The sequence below is a fragment of the Melanotaenia boesemani genome, chromosome 18, assembly GCF_017639745.1.
Source record: "Melanotaenia boesemani isolate fMelBoe1 chromosome 18, fMelBoe1.pri, whole genome shotgun sequence".
Lineage (NCBI taxonomy): Eukaryota > Metazoa > Chordata > Actinopteri > Atheriniformes > Melanotaeniidae > Melanotaenia > Melanotaenia boesemani.
This window is the reverse complement of record NC_055699.1, coordinates 13,653,493-13,680,000: the sequence shown is the minus strand read 5'-3', so window position 1 is coordinate 13,680,000 and position 26,508 is coordinate 13,653,493. Positions and strand designations below refer to the sequence as shown.

The 26,508-nt window shown below is 38.9% G+C and overlaps 1 protein-coding gene across 1 annotated transcript in view; it reads right to left on the bottom strand.

Annotated features, from left to right (window-relative positions):
* Positions 1–26,508, bottom strand: part of c18h8orf34 (chromosome 18 C8orf34 homolog) — a 70,541-nt gene that overhangs the window by 33,987 nt on the left and 10,046 nt on the right. Inside the window, exons 2-7 of the mRNA XM_041969042.1 lie at positions 18,018–18,162; positions 16,345–16,476; positions 14,406–14,525; positions 11,348–11,376; positions 10,515–10,678; positions 7,188–7,354 (exon numbers count right to left, since the gene is read on the bottom strand). Of these exons, the coding sequence (XP_041824976.1) occupies positions 7,188–7,354; positions 10,515–10,678; positions 11,348–11,376; positions 14,406–14,525; positions 16,345–16,476; positions 18,018–18,162 (757 nt within the window). The remainder of the gene's footprint in view (positions 1–7,187; positions 7,355–10,514; positions 10,679–11,347; positions 11,377–14,405; positions 14,526–16,344; positions 16,477–18,017; positions 18,163–26,508) is intronic.

Here is a 26,508-nt window from a genome sequence, read left to right as displayed (position 1 = left end):
CAAATTCACAACTCCATGCTCCCATCAAGGATTATGTCAACATACGGAACATTTGGTGTGTGCAAGTCTTTCCCTGCGTCTGCTCAGCCAAAGTGTGTGCATATTCTTTACATTCACAATACAGCTCAGCATGCCTCCCACACAATACCACCATGATAAGTTTACAGTGCCTCTCCTGCAGGACCAGTTTACCCTGGGACCATGACAGCCTCCTAGGCCTCTGTCTAGACACAACAAACATCTGTCCACACTCGCCCATTTGTCAGCTCGTCACATTTTCACTCCCTGGGCACTAGGGCAGCCATGCATGCTACCCCCTGTCTTATGACAAGACATGGCAGATAAATAAAATGAGTCTGCAAAGGGTGGGTAGGGGGTAGGTGTGCAGAGGAGGAGGGAGGGAGAAATGGAAACTATTCAAGCGATGCAAACCCAACAAAAGGCATGAGCGATGAGGAATTCCGTGCCGCAATCACTCACTCACAAGTGAAGCTAGAGGGGAGTGGAGCAGAGTGCACAGAAAATGAGTTAGTGTGCAGCTTCTCTATAAGTTTCCACGTAATTTAACGTTGTTTAAATAGCAATGGACTGACTGGCTCTTTCTTGCACTTCATGTAGCTAAAAGCAGAACTGAAGTCATAATTAGCGCACCAACTTCACAAATAACTTAATGTACACCTTCTCAGACAATGCGTTGACAGATATATAGGGTGGAATCATCCAAAGCACTACCGCACACGTGGAGAGGGGAAGGGACGCACGCACGTACACACTTTAACAGTCATCCCGCATCGGTTCCACAGCGTTTAATCAAGTGGCATGATTTACTGTGTCTCATCTAAGTGAAATAATTGAATTTTCCATTCTTTCATGAGCAGCGACGATGTGTAACCACAAAACACTGGGCTCTAATTAATAGCCTGTATGTGGCAGATGCTTTGCTCCTTACGGTGTACAGCCAAAAGCTGCACTCACTCACATGCAGGGACCCACATGTATGAGCAGCACACTCAGACGTTCAGATAAAAAGGGCGCACAGCAACACATGCAGTGACACTTGCAGACCTCACACTTCTACTGCCCTCACACATTCAACCAGCATTTGTTTTTCATTAAATCCCAAACATAATGCCTCCATTTGGCGGTTTGTCGTCACACAGACATCTTTGATGTGATTCGCGACAGAGCCACATTTGTTTGGCTTGGTAATAAAAACAATATTCCAACTTACATATCGTAATTATGTTTCGGCTTTTAATGGCACCCTAACTCTGAGCCTCTCTCTCTCCTCCAGACCCTAAAAATACGTCTGTTATAAGCAGCTCTGAGTGCCACAGTAAAAACCCTGATCAGAATCAGATGGGGACACACATGAGCGGGGGTAACATCACAGCTCTGAGGTCTGTGGAAAGTCTTATCACAGGCCTTGGTGCAAGCCTCGTTTTAACTCACTTTCTAACCGCAAATATAACTGAGATTAGGCCATTGCTGTAGACACAGCAGCTTGACGTATTGATGCATCACAGTGCCAGTCATTATACTTGGCTGCAGTCCTTGAAGAAAGCATGTATGCTGTAATGTATACCAAAACATATGTTTGCCAGGATAAAGGTTGCCATCTACAGCTGAAAACAAATAATGTCAATCATTGGCAGAAGATTTAAAGAATCAAAGAGAAAAGTGCCTCTAAAAGAAGCGTGTTGAATGAAGCTGCAGAAAATGTCTACTAACAACAATCACAAGTTATGTGCAATAAAAGTTTTTTTTTCATATATTATCTTCCTGTTACACAAAAGTAGATGCAGCTCAACTTTTGCATTCTCTCACATAAACACACATTAACTTTTTATGATATTACACTCCAGTGATCCCACAACTTCATCAGTTATAAATCTCAGGTCTACCCCTTCTCTAAATCCTATTACAGACACATGACGGAGCCAGGAAGCAGTGACGTTTCAAGTTAAATAACATAATGCATCTATTCACACACACATTCTTCATCTGTGACATAACAACACTATCTACAGATTACATACTTGCACACCTATCTGCCATCTTTTGTTTCTGTCTGGCTACACTAGCCACAATACAGCATCACTGTACCCATTCAGCTCGCTCCCATGGGATTTATCTTCTCAGTTCATCTAAGGTGCATGCACACAGGAGATGCTGGCTGGTATTAGACCACATCCTTCATAATGACTAACTCTAGATTTATAAAATGATCATATAAGTCTGCTTGCCTGTGAGCAATTGCTTCCAGCAATACCACCGTGACACCAGAGCAATTTGCCTCTTGATTAACGTATCCATCTACACCACAGAGACTTTTACAGGCCTTCAGTTTCTCTTTTACTGGGGAAGTTCTTCGTACCAACAGGCCGGCAAAACCCTCAGAGGTGAGCCCAACCCTTTCGAGCTGCTACCTCGAGAAAAAGATTTAGTGTTGAAGAAACGTTCATTACTGAAATACAGCGAGTGCTCTGACCTACCTCCTCTAGTCCCCTCAGTGCACCACAAGGATAATGCCTTGTTTTTGTCAGTATAAAATGTTTCCAAGGCAACTGTTGTGTCTTTAGTTGTTTGGGCAGGTGAAGGAAGCAGTGGGGTTGATTGAAGTGTGTGCATGCATATATATTTGTGTGTGTGTGTGTGTGGGTGCTGGCATCAAGACATGCACCCTCGTCTGCTAATGCAAACATGCACAGATGCATACTGATATAAATGAAATGATTTAAGGTTATCTTCGCTTACTGTCGCTTGTTGCTTTCCTTTATACTTGCTAAATAACATTCAAGATCCAATACTGTTTTATTGTATCTATTTCTGATCTGCATTTAGTTTCTGTGCCATTTAAAATTTTACTATGAAAAAAGTACACTCTCTAATCAGTTAAGAGGATTTACATTTCAGGATACATGATACATTAAACCATGTTATTCATATAAACAGAAACCAAGCCAAAATGCAGACGCAATGTGTGACTAACTAAATAAATTCCATGATTTCGGGATTAATAAAGTAAAGTAAATAATAATAATAATAATAATAAAAATAATAAAAACAATATTGCTAAATAATAGGCTGAGGTTTGGGTTTTGATTGGATCATCTCCAGACCTTGAATAATTTCTTTTTCAGCCATTCTGTTGCAGATTTGCTTTTTATTTTTAAATAATAATCTAATTTTTTTAGGGAAGATTAATAAATGAATTAATGCTTTCTATCAAAAAGCAACAACTATCAAAAGGTGCACTTTTAGCCCCTCAGACCTCCATAAGTTTCACGGTTTATGTCATAGTCACACTTGGATGCAGGTTGACCAGTGATGTTCCACAAATAACATCTCAGTTAAATGTCAGGCTGTTTTAGAAAGACCATTAAAAAAAAAAGACTCGCTTTCCCTTTTCCAATTCTAAATCTGGGCTATTGTATCATAATGCAGACAGTGCCAGATCAAAGAAAATGTAACACATTCAAACAAAAGAGCCACACACAGCTACAGTAACTCACCCACCAAGTCCTGACAGAGCTTTATCTTGTCCTCATCTTGTCCCTGTCAAATCATCACTACTCCCCTTACATCCTCCTCTCCTATTTCAGGAATCACGCAAGAGTGAGTTGACATACTGAAAGGGTCTACTGGATCACACAGAGGGGGTCTGCTCAGTGTCATATACTGTTGCTTCACACTGAGAGAAGTTCTGTTACCCCGTGAACAATGAAAATGTATATGAGATGATCTCGACCTCATTCCTCCCACATTGTCCATTCTTTAGGATGAGTAAAGGTAGAAGGGAACGAAAGCTTACTATTCCTTCATGTAATGTTTTTCCAGTGCCAGCACACGTGTAAACTGAACATATTTTAAACATATTCACAAAAGTAGGCTTGAGAATTCAAAGCATATGTGTCTGAAATATGATAATTCCACTCTGCAGCAGAGAGCTAGTAAACTTATAGCATTAACTTACCATAAAAATAACACTGCAAGCCAAATGACAGGGTGTTTCTCCCCACACGCTGAACTAATGTCCAGCAAAAAAACAAGCCAAGTAGAAAACTACAGTGTCACCACCACCCAGTGGAGGCTAGTGTCCTGTTTTTTTTTTTCTTTGTTTTTAGACCGTGTGACTCATATTCATAATAATATAGCTTTAGCTGTGGTAAATATTAAGTGTAGAACTAATGAAAACAGCAGGGAAAAAGCAGTGCCATGCTGAACCTGGGAGCGAGTGGCAAATCAAGGAGAATTAAACCCTGAGCTGATATTTTTTCCTTTTTGGAAGACTCTAAAACAAATCAACCTCAAGACAAGTTCTTTAGTTTTACAACTGCATTAAACTGAGAAAACTCTGGCTAGCAGATTTATTAATCATTCCAAGGGGATCTTATTATTTCTCATAAGCTTCTTATACAGGTACTGGCAATAACACATCCAGAATGGAAAACCTTTCTGCACAATATGAAAATGATGATTACTTTCTTTGTATTTTTTAAGCCTGCTTTTATTAGACATTTTAGCCTCTCAGAGAACTTGTCACACACATGGGCAAATTAGTGTACCTTTCCTGCCTCCTAGTGGAAATTTGGCAGTTTGTTTAGAGCTCATTGTGGCTTGGAGCTCTCCACTCAGACAGCTATGACTGATCACAGCCCCACTGAAGGCTGTTTTCACTTTTTTCTTTTAAGCTCCTTGCAGCAGCATGGTTTGCATCTCTCTGGACAGCAAAAAATGCAGCTCAACAATGAGCTAATTAGCAGGTGTGGTGAACAACTCCATGCAAAACTGTAAAACAACAAGGAGGCACTTTTGATGTGCATCAGGAGTGAATACTTCAAGAGCAAGATTTCCTTGCAAACGTTAGAAAGCCAGTGCACAATTTTCTGTCAGATAACTTCAAATATACTCAGACACAATTATGGAATCATAAACCTTAATCTGCAATGCATTATTTTAGCCACTAGAGGTCATCATAAGCAAATGCTTAAAACACAGCCTCCAACAGTGTCCGTATGAGATTGGATGTTCATCCATCCATTTTCCTGCATTATCCTATAAAAGGTTAAGCACTTCACAATGCTAACACAGATAGGTATTTCATTACCATGCATTTTTTTTGGGATGCTAGAGGAAAACTGATGACACAGAATAAATAAAAAATAGGTCATTAAGTGTTAACAGTTGACTTACAAACTGCAACTAGAGGTGCTTGTGCTGCATCAAAGTTCAACCAATGCTTCAGTCCTTGAGCACATCATTGAACCCTTACCAGTTCCAGAAGCACTGCTGAGCCACTGACCATATGTTTTAACCTTCATGTGGACAGCAGCAAGGGAAAATGAATATCTTCTTCAGGGATCAATATACAATCACAGGCTCACTATCTCTGCCAAGGCTCAGCAGTCATGCATTTGGTCACAGCAACTAAATCTGTGCCGAGCACTTCTTTGTTCTGAATGAAGCTCAGGAATCCTCCTGAGGGTGTTTCATTTTTCTGAGCTACCATGTGTTAGTAGTAACAACCGTTATAAAATGTAACTCAGTGAAGCAGTCAACACAGAAGTAGCATCTCTGGAGATCTCCATGACCAGGCCTTGACAAGGAATCAGGAATGACCTTGATATTTTCCTCTGAATTACTGCTTTGGGCTGCAGTGTAAAGCCACTCAGGGAATATGCCTGTGTTTCAGAGTTTTGATCAAGGAGGGTCATCACAGACCACCAACATCATGCTTTATGGTTGTATTTATCACTATTATGTACTGCCGTCCTGGGTCATGACTGTGTGAGGCTGGTACAAAAGAGGATAAATCCTTGGTGTTTTGTCTCCTAAAGGGTTCTTTGACTTGAAGAACAGATTCACATAACTTGCAGAAATAAAATGAATTCATTCATTTTATTTTTTTGGCAACAGATACAGGATTTACAGTAAATGTAACACACAAGACTAAAACCAGGAAAGAAATAGTCTGAGGAGGATTGATTTGTAACTAAAACATGTAGAGAAGAGGCTTGATATAGTGAATTAATTGCAGTCCTTGGTCAAATAGCTGGATGGTCGTCAAATAAGTTTAACAATCAGTTTTTAAAGAAATAAGCATTTTTAGATATCATTCTTGCTTTGTGAATAAAAACTGACAATAACCAAGCACTTTTTTAAAAAGAAATTTGCACAGCTCTGACATCTGAGCATTTGTTGCAGCTTCAGTATGTGCAACCCACAGACACTTGCTGTCACACATCAGTAAAGTAATGTGACCCTCTGGATGACCTGGTGCTAACAAGCAGAGAAGCATCAGCGCTGTGACAGAAGAGCAGAGAGCAAAGGCATATGTAGATTGTGTGTCACCACAGAGTAACAGCTCTACAGAAACAATTTGAGAGACACTGATGCATTATAATTGGAGCGCATGTTACTGTAGGTAATAAAAGAGCACACTTTGTGTTATCTCTTAAGTAAAACTGTATCACAGCCTTTTTATAAGCTAACCTGGAAGTAATTTTGCATTAAAGCTCAATTATTAGCTTTGACTAGCTGTAAACTTTGGTTTAAAGTTAAAAATTTGTAGCACCTGTTGCATGTAAATATGTATATTGCAGTGTGATTTTAAGCTACTTTATGCGAGACTTCCTGCAGATGAAGATTACAACATCACAGAGACTAAATAAGAAAAAGAAGGAGAGCTTCAAGACATGAAGTATTTTAGGTCCCAGATTCAATTTGGCATGAGGCATTAAATCCTGGATCTGCACAGACAGCATGACAAGCTCTCAGACCGTCCAGTGAACAGAGCAGAAACTAAACTACATGTCAGGTGCTCTTTCCACGACTGTTCATCCATTTCAAGTCGGCACATGGTGACATGACTGGTATTTAGGAATGTAAATAGTATGTAGTCAAACGTAGAGGAGTAAATCAAATCAAACTGTTCTGAGATTCTTTAGATGTCAAACTAAAAATGTGAACTTGCAGGCAGGACTTTTAACTGTCATCTCTAATATATCCCCTTATTAAGCTATCTCCATCATATACAGAAAAAAATCTTTCAAGCGAATAGTTACTTTAACCAGCTCAACTTTCCTGTCAGTATATCATTTCTTGCTTTACTATTTTTAACAAGAAAGCTGTGAAATCAAAATGTAAATGTAAAAGTGTCACAGTAATTACGTATTTGACATTACCCAGAAGCTCCATGGCATCATCCTCATCCTCCATCTCTTCCTCCACAACAGAGGGGGCAGGGCTGTTGACTGAATCAAAAGAATCCTGGGACAACATGGCTGCCAGGAGCTTCTTGTGATGCTGCTGTTGCTCCTTTAACCCTTTGCTCTTTGTTTCCATCTTCAGGCTGATAGAGAAAAGCACAAGATAATTCAAGTGACCAAATCAGCCAAACATTACTTTCCTTCAACCAAATGTGAGACTGGATCATGGCCCCTGACTTCTATAAAGTACATGAAAGATAAAGGAGTTATTAATTTGGGAAGGTCTGTTATTGGTCCCATCCTAATCCGTCAAGGCCTCTATCTAAGCAATCTACAGGCAAAACAAAATGGTTTTGCATCAGCCATGTAAAGATAGTACTGGTGACTCCTTGTTTGTTAGTGGTTAGTTGCACCACTAACCAAAAATGATTAAAAGTTTAAAGGATGTCAGTTTGAAACATGAGGTAAGGTTTTATAAGCAGAAAGGTGTTGAAAACATCCCTTCAAGTTTTAAAGGGAAACACTCATATCCAACAGACAAGAACAAAAACAATAAAGTTTAATTGAATGTTTAAGAAAAGAGAAGTCCTATGAGCCATAGACAAAAGGATTTCTGTTCCGTTTACATGTAATGTTCTTACCCCACCATTTTTTTTTTTTTTGTATCATGAGAGGTATATGCGAACATCTCACACAAGATCATTTCTAATCATTAGCTGCTGTTTTCCATCCTAATTGGATCCAGCTGTAGAAAGACCCCATTTTTCTGCAGAATGCATCTACGTTTGCGTTTGCTCTGCAACGGCCTAATACAAGTTCAAAATTCTCAGGCTGTTTTTAATTAAAAACAATAAACATGTGCAAATAAATCAAGTGATTCTCTTCATATGTCCATATTAAAACTGTCATCTCTTGCTAACCTGTAAAAAAAACAATGAAAGATAAGTAAGGAAGGCTGAATTATCAACATACTGAAGAAATTCATTTTTCTATCCCTCTGGCTGAGGGTAGGGACCATAGAGGCGGAAGAGTATTCATCTGGTGCTAATCTTTGTTTAATGACTTCTATTTAAAGCTAATAGGAAAGGGCCAAAAGATGACTGGTATTTCATTATATCTGTGTGGTATTTTTACAAATTATATTTGTTGGACTGATTGTGTGCATGAATCATTTTCTACGGCTGTTTTTTTTTTTTTTTTTTTTCTTCTCCCCCTCCATTTATCAAATTCTTTGGAGATGGGAAAAATTTGGAGCATTTTGTGTGATTGCAAACAATCTTTCTGAACCTGAAAGCAAAGCTTTACACAATGAGAGAGAATGTAAACTAAGGACGGCAAGCCAACCAGAAAAATAGGCTAATTATAAAATAAAAATTAGGAGTTAAAATAAAGAGAAAGAGGTTTTCAGGCCTTTCCTTAAAAAAAAAACAACAACTTTTATTTAACCATAGGAGGCATTCTGAAGCGTAAGTAATTCAAAACAGTATTATTTTAAATAAGCATGCTTTGACTTTAATGCATGAGTTATTAAAAGTGTATTAGAACAAGACCGATTTTATGGCAAGGAGAGAGTTGAGTTAAAAGGAGAAGCTATTGACTCATCAGTTAATCTGTTTCAGCCCTCACCAATATTCATGAGCAGTACTCTGTGTCACACTTGACGAAAGGGGGAGGAGCTCACTTATCCTTTGATAAGTGAGTCACTGCTTCTCCACTTTCAAAGAGCTTTTGAGGTGGTTCAGGCATCTGGTCAAGATGTCTTCTACATATCTCCCAGGGGAGGAGTATCAGATGTGTCCACTGAGAGGAGGCCTTGGGCCAGAAGCAGGCTTCACTGGAGACCTCCAGGAAAAGCTGAAGGAGGCTGCTTACACTATGAACCAGTCCCAAACAAATGGTAAGGAAAGAAACTGGATAGAGAGATAAATGGATGGAACGGATTTTTGTATGTGGGTAAAGAGCAGTTTCTTCATCATCATATGCAAAAAAAAAAAAACAAAAAAAAACAAAACAAAACATGAAGTCAAACCAGATTTGGCCTCTCTCATTAACTTTTTGTTCATTATAGGGTTGATTTTAATTAGATTTGATTACAAGTTTTTAAGGCTCTAAATGAGCTGGTCCAAAGTGAGACCTCAAGTCTAAAAGTGTACAAGTATTAGTAAGGATGTGTCAAATAGGATTTTAAGAGAGGGCAGTGATGGTTTTGTCAGTTTTCCATTTGATAAGCATAATCATTACTAGCTTAAACTCCCAGCCTACCTACAATCAGACACAAATACTAAGGCACTCAAGACTTGTTAGAAATTATCTAAAGAGAGGAAGCATCTTCCAAACACACAGCAGCACCAGTCTTTCACTCTTTTCGTAGGCTGACACAAACGTAGAGTAAGCCCACACACATCTATATCTTCCAGCTCAGGCTTCTAACTAAGTGATTTCTCCCTATAATCCACCCATACAGTGACCTAATGAGATTATCCATATATGTCAGCCAAGGCCTGCACATGATTTATGGTTTTATATCCCATCCTCCTTTAATTAGACACATCAGCAGCAGCACTGCAGGATGTACACATACATAGAAATTTACATGAAAGTTAACATTGCTCTCCTTATCAGTACATTGCAGTGGCCTCCATTAATTTTAGACAGCCTCAACTAAACACTATCCGCGTAATTAACCAAAAAACAATTAATGCATAACTTTACCCTCAATTCCCACCTAAATAAACCAAACCATGACTCCATATATGACAGTTTGCCTCATTAGGATCAGCCTTTGGTCCCCATGAGGACTACTGTTTCCAATATACTGTTAATTGTGGATAAGGTCCTAACGGGGTAACAAAAACAAGTACAAACAAAACCAACATCTGGAAGGGAAGTCCAGAAGGAATTAAGCTATTTGCATCCTGAAAAGTTTTTAGGAGATTAATATAAACAAGAAATGAGGATAGGAAAAAAAAATGATTCCCAGTTTTTAAAGAAAAGGTTTAACAATTCATGGCATGATGCAGTTTTTAAATAAAAGGCAAAACTTCCCTTTGGCCTGGAGAAATGAGGTTAGCTTTAGTTTAAAACTAGGTTGAGGATGTATTTTGGCAAGCACGTTTGATCACACCTTGGAAAGGGGATTATCCAACCAACCCAGACAGGCATTCCTCAGTCACAGGTCTTTAAAAACAAAACCACCTCTCTAGAGCCAACAATGCAGGAGATTTGTGAACTTTCACCTTAATTTCCAGTGACTGATTCACAATCTCACACATACAAATGACACAAATGAACCTGGATACTGACCTCCGAGCTGGGCTGTTGTCTCCACTCCAACACACTTCAGTTTTGGTCCGGGGAACAGGCGGGTGCAACATCTCAGCAGCCAATGGGTCTGCATCGTTTTCTTCTCGACCGACCCACTCCCCCACCACCCGAGGGCGCAGAACAGAGTTGTAGCCCCCAAAGTTCTAAAACAGTGATGCATATAGAAAATTAGGGCTAAAGCTTTAACCAGGAAAGGGCATATGAATGCACAGTAATCTGTTCTGGAATGCAGCCAACACACATTTATACCTGACTCAATACATGGGGGCAAATATTTCTGCTTATGCTTTCTAAATCTAAGCACTGTAACAAAATCAATGTTGTCTGCATTATAGCAGGTTCTTAGTGTTTTGTTTCCATTTTCTGTCCCCCCAAAACAGGATGCTGCACATGTGCAGCTTCATTAAGCTAATGGTAAATTCCCTATCAAAACACATGCTGTGTCTCTAGTCCAGAACCACCTCTTCCAAATGGATCTGTGCATCTCCAGCCTGGGCAGCTGCTGCACTATTGTGTTAAGAAAGAGTTGGGACCACACAAGGACAAGGACTTTGCTCAGAAAAAGTCCTAAGAGGAAGATGCACAGCGAAGCACCAAGGTACAGGGAAACGGAGGACAAGCTAACTGAAGTATCTCTCTTGCGCATTGCCCCCATGAGATAGAGCTTCATCACCAGAAAAAAAAAAGCAGTGCTGAAACTCAGCTTTTATACATTGCCGCAGGAAGGACAGAGCTCTGTTTCCTTTCAACCTAAACTCCATTAGATATCAATAAGTCTAACAGACATTTCAGGGCATTTAATATGTGCATACCTGGTCAAGCTCATCAGAGATGGCGATGCCTGCAAAAAAAAAAAAAAAAAGAGGAAAAAAGAGTTGTTAGAGCAGCATCAAAAGCAGAAATCACAACCTAAGCTTAGATAGAGGAAAGCTTGTATGATTAACTGCTTTATTTGGATGGTTTTAAGATTTCCTGACTCATTTACAGTAAAATGTAGCTTCAATTCAGCAGTGGTGATTGAAAGTTTAGGAAGCCTTTAGAGTTCTACATGAATAGTATCTACAACATTAATCCTACATACATTACATATCTGTATTTAGCAATAGAAAAAAATTACTATCATTTTTGGTAGTTATTTCTCCATATGAGGAGTTGTAATTTAACATTAGAAGCTCCTTTATGAACTTGAAATTCTTAAACATCTTTGTCTTGGATGGATATTTGTTGGTTGATAGCTTTATTTTTCCCTTGAATTTAATCCATTATAAAATCATGGAAAACTTTTCCAGCTGGATAAACTCTTTTTCTGAGGTTCTTAGGAATCTAATTTGTTTGTGCAGGAACAAACTTCAAGGATCCAACTTTTAACAGATCCCAGTTGTTTAAATACAACAGTGTGCCTACTCATACCTGATTGAAAATACCTGTCTAACATAAAATTTATTATGCTTTCATTTAATTAGGTTCTCTAAATCTACTTTAAAAACTGAACACAGAGCCATTACTTGCTATATATGGAGTCCCACTAGCCAGTAGGGGGCCTTAAACCTGAACGTCCAGCCACATCCAAGGAGAATTAAAATTACTTGTATTTTTTATTTATATGCTTCAAAGAAATGTGAGATAAAAGGGTAAATTATCAGCTGTGATCAGTGTTTTAAAGGCATACTTAATAGTGAGTGATGTCAATCAACAGGGATGACTGACAGCTACACCATCACTACCATCAGTAAAGATATTAATGGCAAAAGGTGTTATGGCATCAAGAAGACATTATTGTAGTGGATCAGAAAAACATAAGGACAAAACAGAGGGAAAGAAACGGTCAAAGGATAAAAGGTAAGGCATTCGTTGTGATGTGTGATGGGAAGGGGTGTTATGCTGAGATTTTGTTTGTAGTTTGTTCTGACAGCTAACTCAGCTTGTCTCAGCTAAGTGCAAGTTAGCTTGCTAGAATTTGTATTGTCATAAAGCCAGCTTTAGCGTTTTTGAATTATTAAAGTTGGCTAAAATAAAATGAACATTTCACATGTGAATGGACTGACTAACATTTAACACAACTTTAAGATTAATTTATGGAAATTAAGGAAATTAATTTATTTTAGTTTACTACCTATTATATGTCTCCAATTGTCACTGCTTTACATATAACACTTGTTATTTATTATTGTTGATTATTCTGTACTTTTGTGGCAGTTTATTTTTGTTCTGCATGAATTATTGCTAACTAGTCTACTTACGTACTACTTATTTATTTATTTATTCATTCTTAGCTGTTCTTATTGTTTCTTAAGGTTATTTAATCTTCATTTTAACTTCAGTGTTTTCCTCATGGGGATCCTCCACGCCGGGGGTTTTGCCTGCTCGGTCTGGGGGCTGTTGCCGCTGTGATTGCACTTATCAGGGTGGCTGGGGCCCTGCACTGCGGCTTTATGGCTGTGGTGTGGGCCCCGGTCTGTCCTGATGGGGGTGGTTGCCGCTATTGGACATGGGTGGACTGGCCCCTGGTGTGGATAAATCCCCATGACATTGACATTGTTTCCTCACAGCAGCATCAGGCCAGATGTATATCACTTTTAGTGTTTTATGTCAGCATTGAGTTTGAAGACAGAAAATAAAGCGTCATGTTTGTACAGAATGGAGGGGTGGGTGGGGTGGGGGGTGCTTGGTCTGTGTGTATGCGTGTGTGCGTGTAACTGCGTGAAATATTTTAATGAGTATTTTTATTGTTATGTGATTCAACTTTGATGTATGTAAAGGCTTGTTTTATTTTTTAACATGCATAAGAGTTTTTAATCATGTAAAGCACTTTGTGTTGCTTGTGGTATGAAAAGTGCTTCATAAATAAAGTTTGATTTGATTTGATAAGCACATATAGGAGCTTTGTCTTTGCAGTAATAATTGTGAAATATTTTGGACATCCAGGCATCAAAGTAGAGGGGTCTTCAGCCCCAGGACCTGCATGTTCTTCAGGACCTCATCCTTGCCAGGAAATAGCAGGTACAGATCTGATCAGTTCCTGACCAGTAAGCAGCAGGAATGTCTTCCTCAGAGACTTAAATCCTCAGTTGCCCATTTTTCGTAAACCAGCAAATTGGCCATCAGTTCTCTCAGATCCTATATTAATACTATTCTCAAAAGTGTTTTCTCTTTTTGTTTTGTGCATTGATAAGCAAGTAAGAAAAAGCCTAATTTAGGATCTGTTGATATTACGTTTGGTCCACTTTATTCATATATTTATTTTATTATTGTTTTGAGGTGTAATAATTTGTGTGCCTGTAAAAACTTGAGTTGTATTTATGCTTCAAAGTTTAAATAAACATTTAAAAAAAACTTTGAAATACAGAGGACTGTTTTTCTTTGCATGATTTTTATTGCTTTTATCAGCTTCTGTGGCCCTTTATATATATTTTAATATGAGAGGTTATCATGACAGTAGCCTGTTTAGGTTGTAAGTCTAATAGATTGTGGCATGTTCATGGTTCATATAAAGTATTAGGCATCTTTCCATCATGGAAATGGAATTGTTTTGGGCAAACTAGAAGCCCCCAAACAGGTATCTTGCATAGGGGACTCCACCAAGCTAGAAACAGCCCTATTTCCACAGACTGCCTTTTATACAAAGTGGCCTTTGCAGCCACAACAGTCTCCCTGATAATAAGAATAGAATATTGTTTTAAGGTATTTATTGGCCTCATTTTTCTTTTTTATAGTGTACACAAAAATCTGATAAAGTTTTATGTCACCATTATGCAGCAAGCAGGTTATAAATGATTCACAAACTTTCAAGCAGCACTTTATACATTAAGATGTGTTAAACTTTGTTCTAAATAATGTGTGTGTGCACGCTGCTAAGGTGCAGCCACTCACTACGTGACAGACTCTCCAGGGCCTTTCCAAGCTTCTTGCTCTCCTGCAGAATGTGGTTGAGCTCATCAAAGTCCCGACTCTCTCTCCAATCCCAGGATGGGTACTCAACTGATCGCGGCACTGGACACCACAAACCCAAACAACTGATGTCAACAATTCCAAACAGATCAACGTTGTGGATATTTCCTAAAAGCACATATTGTAAATTTTCTTGTTGCACTATTTGTCTGACTGTGACTTTGTAATGCACAGCAGGATGGAGAAAAATTGAGCACTGGCAAAAAAAAAAAAAAGCTACTTTCAGAGGCCCAGAGCTGACTGATCTGAGGCCGGGGGACGGTATCTGTCAGACTGTTTGATTAAGAAAACAAGTTAAACAGGAGCAGGAAATGACCTACATACTGGACCCACATACTGTACTGACATCCTGCCAGTGTCCTCTTGCAGCCCCCCTCTACAACTAAATGATGGTTACTTCACAGACTGCTAGTTTCAGGCATTATTTATAAAAGACCAAAAGCAGCAGTCTTTCATATGGACGGGATTACTTGTAGTTCATCCATATCTAACACGCTTATGCTGAGTTTCAATCGACATAAAAACCACTGGGTTATGTAGAAATGCCAAACACGTACTGGTTGTCTGCTGGCCACTTCTCACTGCCTGAACAGACACTGAAAAACAGCATAAAAGATGTTGGAATTAATGTATCCATGTGTAAATCAAGCACTGACAGGTGCAGGAAGTAAGAGCTGCCCTTCTGTCTGCACAAACACACATTAAATGAATAGTGAATATTTGACAGCACTACTACTACGGTCTGCTTTCCTCCATTCTTGTTTACCCTGACTAAGCTGCTTGGTGCTATAACAACAGTAAACACAGAGCAAATGTCACTGCTGGAGGAAAAAAAACTTTCATTACTTCAGTCCTCTGCTTACCTCTGTGTGTTGTACTGCATTAGCAAAAGGCTGCGCTGTATCTTAACAGCTTAGATTATAGAGGTTAAGAACTAATTTCCCACCAGATTTGTCCATTAAAAGCATCAGTTAAACAGAAGTGAAGCTACAGTCCATTAACCCTAAGCCAAAATGTACACAGAACTTGTATGAACTTAGTGTTCATCTGCGTTTTTGACAGCGTTTGTTCTACTCCACAACAATGATGTGAAGCACCTATTTTTATTTCAACCTTCATGAGCACTGCAAACCAAAACTCCTATGCATGTATTTTTAATTTATTCTCACTTCAGCTTCGAAGGCTTCTCGCGGTCTGAGAGGAAAGAAGGAATGTTGGTAACGCTCAATGTGCTTCTCAATCTATTCCTCTTGTCATTTTGCTAACTTTATGGGCTCATTTCCACAGCAGTTTCCTCTTGATTGTGAGAAATGCTCCAACCACAGCCTAAAATAGACTTGGTCTGGCAGTGATAGAGCACAGTGTTAAATTATTGAAGCAGTCTGTGGCTCTGCTTCCTTTCTATTTGACCCATCCTCGTTGCCTCAGTCTCATGCTTCATTCTAACATAACAGATGTGGTCATTTATTCAAAACTAAACTAAAAGTTTTCAACTTTGTGCATATTTTCAACGTGTATGCAAGAAGTCAGTAAATAATTAACTAGAGCGTGTAGTAGTGCAGTAGGAAGTGTATGAGAAATGGCACTTCATAATGAACTCATCTGCAGAGCAATGGGAGGCTGTAAGGAGGACACTGGGCTATACACTGTGACTAACTTTAATTACATATAATTACATCTAATTAAAAATGGATATTAAAGTCAATGGCGCATGTAATTGGGGAAACAAGTGATACAACAGGTATCAAAACTGCACAGAACAGTGGATTGAATGAGTCTGTGAACGTCATTGTGATTAAGATGAATGGAAAACAAATCAGGAAGTAGAAAACTTTGCTGTTGGATCAGAAGTTAGACTTACAGGACTTGGACTCTGGTGATGGTGGGGAGATACTTGAAACGGCCAGGTCACTTTTTGATTTCTTAGGTTTCTTTGGATGAATTTGCCATGGCTTCTCAAAGTTGCTGTACTCCCTTCGGGTGTTTTTGTTTTCTGTTAGGAGACAGTGACAACACATGTTCAGAGCTGTTACATATTTTAAATATAAATCCAATTTAATATAAAAATAGTTTCTGATGCATGTATAACAATTATAGGAAGCAATTATTTACTCTGTAAATGGAAACTTTTTAGACCCTGGTTTAGCACATTTCAAGGTTTGCTTAGTCTCATCTTTTTTTCTATTAAATTTAAAAGCACATAGTTTAGTATCTGGTAAAAGACCATTTGGCAGCAATGGCACCTGCAGGTCTGCATGGAAAGGATGCCACAAGTCTTGCACATCCTTCCATTAAATGATTTACTCATCCCTCTCTGCAGTATGTCAGTGTGCAATTGTTTTCAGATCACACTGGCAATGTTCTACTTGTTCTGGTCCAGATATTCATCTGATATTATCCTAAGTGTTCCTGAAGCCCCTCTTATGCTTTCTTGGCAGAGTGCTTCAAATTGTTGCCTTGTTTAAATGTAAACCTTTTCTCCAGTCAGTAACTCTGAACAATCCAGATTGCTCAATTTCTGCATCCTTTTTTTCTCAATCCCAATCAATCCTTGCTTGTCTGTCCACAGCTCTTCTTGCTTCTCACACCTCTGATAAATCAGTTTAGCAGCCAGCTGGGGAGTAAGATCCAGGAAGTCTACTGAGGGTTTCCATTTTAGAATAATGGACGCTGCTCTGCAACTTATTCTGCAAAAAATTTCCATGATCATTTTCCCAGATATGGGTCTTGATGCATTCCTTTTGGATAAACCTCCCAACAACATGGCTAAGTTTTTACTCTGAATTCATTTTCAAACTTTAACGGCAATCCTGCAGTGTAGCACAGTAGAGTTGTTCCAGGAGGGTGGCATGTGAGAATGCTAATGTCTGCAGCATTTGATTGGACTTATTGTGGAGAACTCCCAACTAGTCCCCCAAGTGAAATGTCAAGAATATTATCGGGTGAGATAATATGCAAATGTGGCAACAAATGTTCAGGAGCATTTACAGTAATGTGAGTGTACATGGCAGTAAGAGTTACTGCTTCATTCTCCTCTGCTGAGCTCTATGTTGCTTTCCTATTGCTCTTTGCTTCTTGTGCACTCTAAACAGATGCCACTTCCTGTGAAAATGCAGAAAACCTCCTGCTGTGAAGAACATGTGATCAGCAACTGTATAAAAAGTTTGGGTTGTATTGTTAACACACACACTCTCCTGATCATCTGTTGGTCCCATGTTTAAACAGCTTTAGGAAAACCAACTGTTAGCCCTTATTTAGAGAGCTGTGTGCCCTTCGTATAGGTACAAAAGCATCTTAAGAATACCAGATTTACCTGTGTGATGGGAATATGTTAGCTTTTTATTCAAATTTAATTAACAAAACACTTCGCTTGGTTTTTCACCATGCAGGATTATGTGTAAATTTCATTCGAGAAAAGTAAATCAAATATTTAAGATAAGTCTGAAACATAGCATAATGTAGAGAATAAGGGTCTGAAAACTTTTCATTGTACCTCATGTATGACTGCATGTGTGTATGTGTGTGTGTGCCAACCTGGGGAGCTCTGTGCCCACAGCGCTGCTGAGCCTGATAAAGCTCTGTGTAGCTTGCCAGGGCTGTCTTGCTTGGTCTGCAGGTGATCAATGAGAAAAGGGATTGGATGGTCTGGAGTCTCAGTTATCAATTTGGTCATCAACTCCTACAGGAGCAGAGTAAAGCAGAGAACTGTTAGAAGAAAGAGGTCCTTTCTGAAGAAATGTTAGTGGAACCAGGGCAGTGGAGTTTCCACCATGCTGATCCACAAAAGCAAACCCTGCAGAGCAATACAGAGCTTGTTGTGTAGCGGATGTATAAAGCTGGCAAACGCAGTACACCTAATCCCCTAGTCTTCTTTCTAGATCCATTAATTTTCTAGGCTCAGTGTCAATATCTTTAAAAACAAAAATTTAGGGCAAACAAGATAATAGTTTTCCCGATGGATGCCAGCAGTTCTCCTCTGTGTCAATTAATATGTCAGCAAGTTTGTTTACATTCAAATGTCAATGCACAACTTTGAACAAGTAAATAAAACCTGCGACATTTAGTTAATCAGTGGTGCTCTGGAGCTTCGGTCTAAGAAAGCAGCATCTGATAAATCAATTCTGATGGAAGAACAGACAAATAGAGCAGATCAAGAGTCGTCCACAGGAACCTCTGATTCCACTTGGGGATAATTTCATTGTGTGGAGACAATGTAATACTAGGGGTACTATGTTCTAGTGATAGGGAAACACAGCCACAACTACAGAAAGTTTTAGAAGGGTAGAAATGAAGGAAAGTACATAAAGAGTCACTGTGGCAGGTGCTGGTGGCAGTGGCCATCTCTCACTTTGCATGCAAATTTGAAATCCATCATATACACGGACAATCATGTCCTAACTAATCACTAGTCTACCTTGGTGCTGTACCTACTCATCCGCACGTTCATACAAATCAACCCAGACATTGCAGTGGAGAGGACACAAGGTACAATGCATTTATAATACAATGTGAAATCTCTTTTTTTCTATTTTCAAATAAAGAAAAAAAAAAACAACAAAGCAAAACTGTTGTTTTAGAGCAGCTGAAAAAGAAACATCTCCCTTTTCTAAGGAGATGGATGAAGTGAAATGAGCACAAGTCTTGCTTTGTGGGAGTAGTTGTGTCTGCTGGCGTGACATGTTATGAGAATGAACTCTGTTCGACCAGTAGAAGCTAGTCAGTGCAGCTGAAACTGACTGCTGCAGTGAAGCAAAGAAGCCATTACAGTAGTGGACTGCAGTGAATTGGCAGTAATACATGACTAAAGTCAGCACGTGTGTGTAAGTTTGTGTGACAAGCTTTTATACGATGTATAGCCATATGCTTGAGTTTAGGGGCATGCATTTTCTCTTGTGAAGACGTCTCTGCTTATGTGTGTGTTTTAGGGTGTGGATGGGGAGAGGGAAGAAGAACAGTCTGTGTGTGTATTAAAGCTGGCTAGCCTTGGCTGTGCTACATGTGTTCAGAAAGCTAATCAGGTAATTGTACAAGGGGGACATTCCTGCCCTGCCCCTGCGGTTCTGACTGCAAACTGCATGATGGACAAACAGACATGTTTTCCTGCAAACTGAAGGTTTCCTGTAAGAACCAAGACCCCTCTGGAAAAGGGCCACTCCTTAAAACAAAAAGATTTTTGTGGTCTGTGTCTAACTATTTCAATCCACTAATGAAGCTACAATGTAAAAGCTGTAATTATTGCTCAGTAGCTCCTGTTGGTAATTTAGGTATCCTATTAACAAGAGGTCTATAAATGAAGCTTGTAATTTGGTTGCTTATATGGGAAGCAAACTAAGAAAAGTCTGTTAAACACCCTGGAGTTTCCAAGTCTTAATGTTCTTTTAGAGGAATATTTTGCTTTTTTTTTTTAAAGGAGGACTGCCGATCGATGATCTTCACATCTCCCCAAGGTGTGCACAAATGCAGAGGCTTGATTTGGAAGCATGAAGTAAGCAATGGCAAGCTTCAAAGACAGATGGACAGCTCCTGAGGACTGTTTGAAAATGGCAGCACACAAGGCTACATCTGCATTCGGTCGACAACTGAGTTATAAAACTCAGTCATGCCAGCATTTATTGATTACATATGTTCTGTGCTTTGCTTCCAGTATGCTCACCTCCTTCAGTAATGTGATAAAAAAGGCCAAATTCTATATAGTAAGAAACAGATACCAACAAACACATTAAACTGCTCACATTTACAACACGCAGAGGTAACCATAACTGGCCATTTGTTATTTTATCCTAATTAGGCACTTTACTTAATATAAATCCTGTTTGCATGACAGGTGATTATGGGAAGTTGTGTGCTCAAATTTGTAGTATCATACAAGATGCCTTTAACTCTATATTATGGGTAGTATCTCATTAGCAGAACAGCACACAGAGACGGGTAAATAGGTTTCAGCTCTGCACCCACCAGCAGCCTATTAGCAGGCCAACAGATGACACAAGCTACTGAGAAATGCAGCCCATATCTGTGTAGATCTGATGTTGCAGGGGGATATCTGTGCGCCTCAGGCAGTTTAGTTTGGTCATAGTAATGGACAAGCTGTCAGCCAGCCAAGAAGCAAACTGTGTCCTTGGAAGGGCCCAAGGACTCCCTCCAGGAACAATGACAGTCATGATACCCTCACTGATACTGCCTGCTCCCTGGAACTTAAACTCCCTAAAGGGAAAGTAGGAAGAAGTGAGGAAGACAAAAGGAAAAATTGAAAGTTCTGAAGGTCATGCATGGGTTGCAGACTCTTAGACAGTGGTAGACTATTTTAAAGTGGCAGAAAAAGAGGGTGAATAGAAGATATAACCTTGAAATAAGTGCTGAGAAAAGGCGAATCTTGAGTTTAACCGCTGGTGGAAGAGAGCACCCTACGATCTTTTCTATTTGAAATTGCAGATACTTACATGCAAAAAACAAAAAAGTGAATTTCAAGTGTAGATCGAAAACAACAAGCACCATCAAATCTAATTCATTTATTTGCCTTTGCTGTTCATTTATCCTCTGTGATAGATTTCTGGTGGACTGCTTGCATTTTCAGTTTATGTCCATCCACATTTACAGCATGTATCTACCCTAGACCTAGACATACCCATGAGGATGTACGTGGGAATATTTGTTTATTTTTGGTTAAAGTTACCGGCAGCATATTTTTAGCAGCACACAATCTCTAAAACTGTGGCTCTAATCAGCAATAAAACGTGACTTTTTTCTCTTTTTTTCCTCTCTCGTTTGACTTGTCCTTGACTAAAGAAACTGTATTGTAGCAACAGATCATCTCAGGAGGGCTCCTTGTCGCCTGTACCTGAGGACATCGTCTGCCATTTATTCCCATTTTCTATCTCAATAAAATATGGGAATACAGAGTCACCCCTCAGGTTAAGGTGATGTTGGTATCTGTTCTGTTTGCATCACACACACAAAGAAGTTATTGCTGGAAAAAAAAGAGAGAGAGAGAGAGAGAGAGAGAAAGGTTTAATGTGCCAAACTTAGGTAAAGACAAGTAAGGAGGGATGGAGAGAGATGTCACTGGAAAAGATCCAGACCTTGCCTAAACGGGTAGACAAGAACAGAAGATATGCAGAAGAGGAGGAGAGGGTGGGAGGCAAAGTCACCTGACCAGACAGGCATTACCAGTTAATACTCAGAATGGATTTTTTTTAATTTACCAGGCCTATATCCACCACTCATTAGTTTTCTTCAATTTTCATCACTATGTCTGGATTTTGCAGCAGCACACATATGGCCTCAGCCATCATTTTTGCATAAAAAGCAGAGGACATGCTCATTATTAGCCAGTGGATGGGCTGACAGACACAATTTGGTCAGTTCAAGCAAAACTGGTTTAATATTCTGTATTTTTTCCATCTTACAAATGAAAAATAAAATTACAGTGCTTCTACAGCAGTTCTTTACTACAATTCATCCCCAACCCCCTCCCACCAGATGATTAAATGAATATCCACATAGGTTACCTTCAGCTGAACTCGAACCTGCCTCTACGGAGTGAAGGGCCTTCTGTTTAACCCATTAAACCTCTATGTCATCTCTGCTGAAATATTGTTGTTCTTTGGGCTATGGGTTTATGAAGCTTTTCTTTTTTCTTTGAGCAGAATCATCTTTTTTAGGCTAGACAGAAAGTGATGCACCAAGCATCTTTTTTTTCAGTGCTCCGCTCTTTTTTTCTTTTCTTTTTTTTTTTTTTTTTTGCAGCCTCTGCGAGCGCTTCAAGTAGAATGTCGCTGAACTTTTCAGAAATGCTGCTGAAATGGCAGTTTTTCATTTAACCGATTGCGTGGACAGAACATGTCACCCTGGTAACTATGGAAAATAATGGAGGAGAAGCTTGTTTTGGCAGTGTCTGTCCAAACCAAGCTGTGTGATAGTCTGACAGAAATGGCCACAAAAAAAAAAAAAAAAAAAAAAAGACAAGCCATTGTGTCTGAGCATATCAGCCGCCTAATAAAATGAGCGTTGTACCTTTAGTCTTTCTCAAGTGCCTTGTGAGCATATTTCTGACACAGAAAAACAAATTAAGGACAAATGCGGCACATCACCAATGTCCTTTGGAGAAATTAGGCCAAAGTGGACAGTAACACATTTCAGTACATAGTATACTAACACAAATTGGGTGTTAACATTAAAAATTGCTTCCTCAGTAGACATTACGATTATGTAAAAAAGAAAATATACCTTTGTTTTACATATCTAAACTCCAGTGTGATTATTTAACTAAAACTAAACCAAATTGCAGAAAAAGTTTGTAAGACGAGACCCTTTGTACACCCCTAATGCAGCCAGGAGCTGATAATCAAATGCACTTTATTGATGATCAGCAAAAGTGTCTAAAACATATATACATTTTCTACCTCGCTCATCCTGAGTATTCACATGTGTTAAAAGTGCCAAGGAGGAAAGACATCAGCAATAATCTTAGAGAAGTAACTGCTGCTCCCCATCAATCTGGGAATAATTATAATGATAATGACACATTTCCTTCATAGGTGCTTTTTAGGGCACCCATGCTTATTGTACAAAAGATACGATAAAAGCATACAAGGAAAGAGACAATAACATGTAATATAGTAGAAACAACAATAAAGTGCAACAGTGAGTTCACTCTAGTCCCAGAACTAAAGGGAATATGCCTGTCTAAAAAGATGTGTTTTAACATGGGATTTGAAGGAGGTGGGAGATTCTGAATGTTTTATGTCAGGGGTTTTTGAATGTTTTATTTAAGACACATGGGCCAAGCGGCTGACGGCTCCTGACCCCATAGTGGACTAGCAAGCAGGTGGGAGGGGTTGGATGGAAGACCAGGATCTGAAAGTATGGCAGGGTATGTTAGTGTGAAGAAGCTCAGTGAGATACAGAGGGTGAGGTTGTTGATGGCCTTGATGGTAAGATTTTATAAATAATACTGAATTTAATAGGATACCAGTGGCGTTTCTACAGGACAGGAAGGGACTAAAGGAAGGGATTCTGGGAATAATCCAGGCAGTTGCAGTTTATGGAGGAATTGTCTGGTAAACCTAAAAGAGGAGAGTTACAGTAATCAAGATGGGATGTAACCAAGGTGTTCAAAGAAATCAGCACAGCAGGGCTATAAAGGCCATTTCCAAGCAATTTAGAGTGCATTAATCTACGGTGGAAAAGATTAGTCACACTAAGGACAGTTGCCTATCTTCCCAGGAGTTAACCAGCAACTTCACAGAAAGAGTGTAACGCTCACAGAAAAAAAAAAATCCCAAAGCTACATAATAAACTCCACAGGCCTAAGTTAGCATGTTGAATATTAAAAGTCATGAGAGTAGAATTAAAAAGAGACTAAACAAGAAGGGCTTGTTTGAAAGGGTTAGGGGTTAGGTTGAAGAGAACATGGCAGCTCAACTTAGCTTTGCAAACTTGCAACTGAACAAACCACAAGATGTTTGAAACAATATGCTTCAGAGAAGGCAAAAGCTGAGATGTTTAGTCATAAGGAGCAGCAATATGTTAACTTAAAACCAAACAACATTTTAGCACTAACACCTCAAACAAACTGTCAAACACAGCGGTGGATGACTGATGATTTGCGTTTGTTTTCAGGCCAGCAGACCAGGTCACCTTATAGTCATTGAGTCAACAATGAAATTCTCTGTGCATCAAAATATTATAGCACCAAAAGTACGACTCTCTGGGTCATGTGACAAGTTAATGATACCAGAGTAGTAAATCTACATTAGAATGACTAAACAAGACTTAAAGTGGTGCAATGGTCCCAGTGGACTAAAATTCTTATTCTACAATTATGTCAATGACTGATAATGTCATACAGAAACAGTGACTTTGATTACTTACTGATACATTCAAACAGAACAGGAATAGAATACAACAATCTCAAAATAGTAATTTTCCACTAATAACAGTAGGCAGGAATGACCGACTGAACTGCTCACTGTTGTAAGAGAGATGAAAAAGTCACATAGTAAACACATTATGATATTCTGATCCCCAAATTATGTAGAGGTTGCAATGTGTCACGAACTGCTCTTTAAGTAAAGTTGTAGTTGCCCAATGCTAATACCTGGTAAGTATCAATGGATTTCTTTATGAAGTTTTGATAAATAAAACCTTAAAACCTTGAAAGGGGGTAGGCTTTCTATTCAACATGATTTTATATTAAAGTTAAGTTACTAAAATACTTAAGCTGGAAAGATCTAGTGTGAACAGTCATATTGGTATGAGCGTATGGCAATGAAGTAGAAAAATTGTGAATTTACACTTCAGAATCATGATTTTCATTACAAAGCACAAATATATCCTGTATGCATGGTCTCATGTTACCCAACTTTCCCATCTGCATACACATACAGTCATTAGTCACCAGCTGAACATGATCAGCTCTCCCACACCACCAGCATGACTATCAGTTACACACAGCAGTCAGCCATCAAGTTCCTTGGGCTGTAAGTGGACATGATAACTTGATTAGCATGCACCAAAGCAACTGAATGCCCCCTTCTTCTCTTTCTGTTTTTCCCACACACTCACAAATATAAACACAGCCTTTGCCCCCACCTTACAGCGCATTCCACCCTCTAAATTTTCCACATATTGGTCTCCATTCATCGTCTGACTGCCTGATCTCGCAAATATCCTCCCTCCTCGCCCCGTCCTGCAGCCCCTCAGGACGAGCCTGGCATTGGGTTGTGTGTTTAGCTGCCTGTTTTGTAGTAATTACTCGAACTGTGCCTGAAAGTGAAGCTGTCTTTATTAGCTGTGCATGATCTGATCACAGCTCTGTCATTTCAAGCTTGAAGAAAATGTGAAACAGAGAAAATAAAAACCAAAAACAAAGAGTATATGGTATTAGGTCTGTGGCAGAGCTTTTAAAAGGTCATTAAGATAAACAACTGATTCTCTCCTCTGTGTTTAGACAGAGGTTGAGTGGCAGTGTGAATTTTAATGTTTTCCTGAGAGATCACAGTCAAAAGCTTTGTTTAAATTTTTACCAGGTGTCATATCAAATTGCTGTTAATACAAACCTTATATTGCAGATCATTTGCCTTGTTTAGTACAGCACGTTGGATTAGTTTACATTAATTAAATTGACTTTAATGTCAGAAATCTGCTCATGACATAAAACACTCAGCTTTTATTGGCCAGCTCATGACTAGTATGTCAATAATTAAGTTAGTATTCTATTATTTCTCTGTCAAAGAGAAAGAGGAAATCACTGCATAGGATCAGGATAGCTTTTGAAAACCCTCATTAGTTAACACAGTTTGTGGTGGATCCACAAATGCACTTTGTGGGACTGAACTCATTTTAAAAATGGCAATAAAAAAAGACTGTGCTGTGATCTGAGAAGATTTTTAAAATTCTTTTGAAAATCAAAGACTTTGCAGGGTTCAGAGGAAAGGTACTGTCAGCCTTGTAGATGATATGGTCATGCAGTGTTGCATGGGTAACCTGGGCTTCTGTGAAAGCACACTTAAAGCATATCTTGGTTACTGTAGACATTTCTACTATTATATTTTGCTGATAGAAAATTGACATGCATTTAGTTTTAGAATGCATAGTGTTATCTGCAAATAAGAATAAGCTGTTAATCTACATCATTTACACCAAAAAAAGAAGGTTCAGTTGAATATTTATGTTTACTCCCAATCAATAGCATCTCCTGGTTAGATCCCACTTCAAGAGCTCATGTGCCAAATGCACAGATTCTTACATCCACACCCATTTATCTTCAATAGGAAAGAGAACTAGTATAAGTTTATAGTAAACATAAACTACTCAAAGACGTTAGCAATATTCAACTTTTGGGTAATATTCACAGAAAATGCAAAAAGGTTCATTTTACACTGATATTAGTTCATCCATCTCAAACTAAATCTAACAGTGGTGGGTATACCACAACAAAAATGTTAATGTCTCGTTAACTTATGTTTTAGGTGTCGTCTTGGTCTGATTATGTCAAAATGTGAACATAATGTTCACAAAAGCA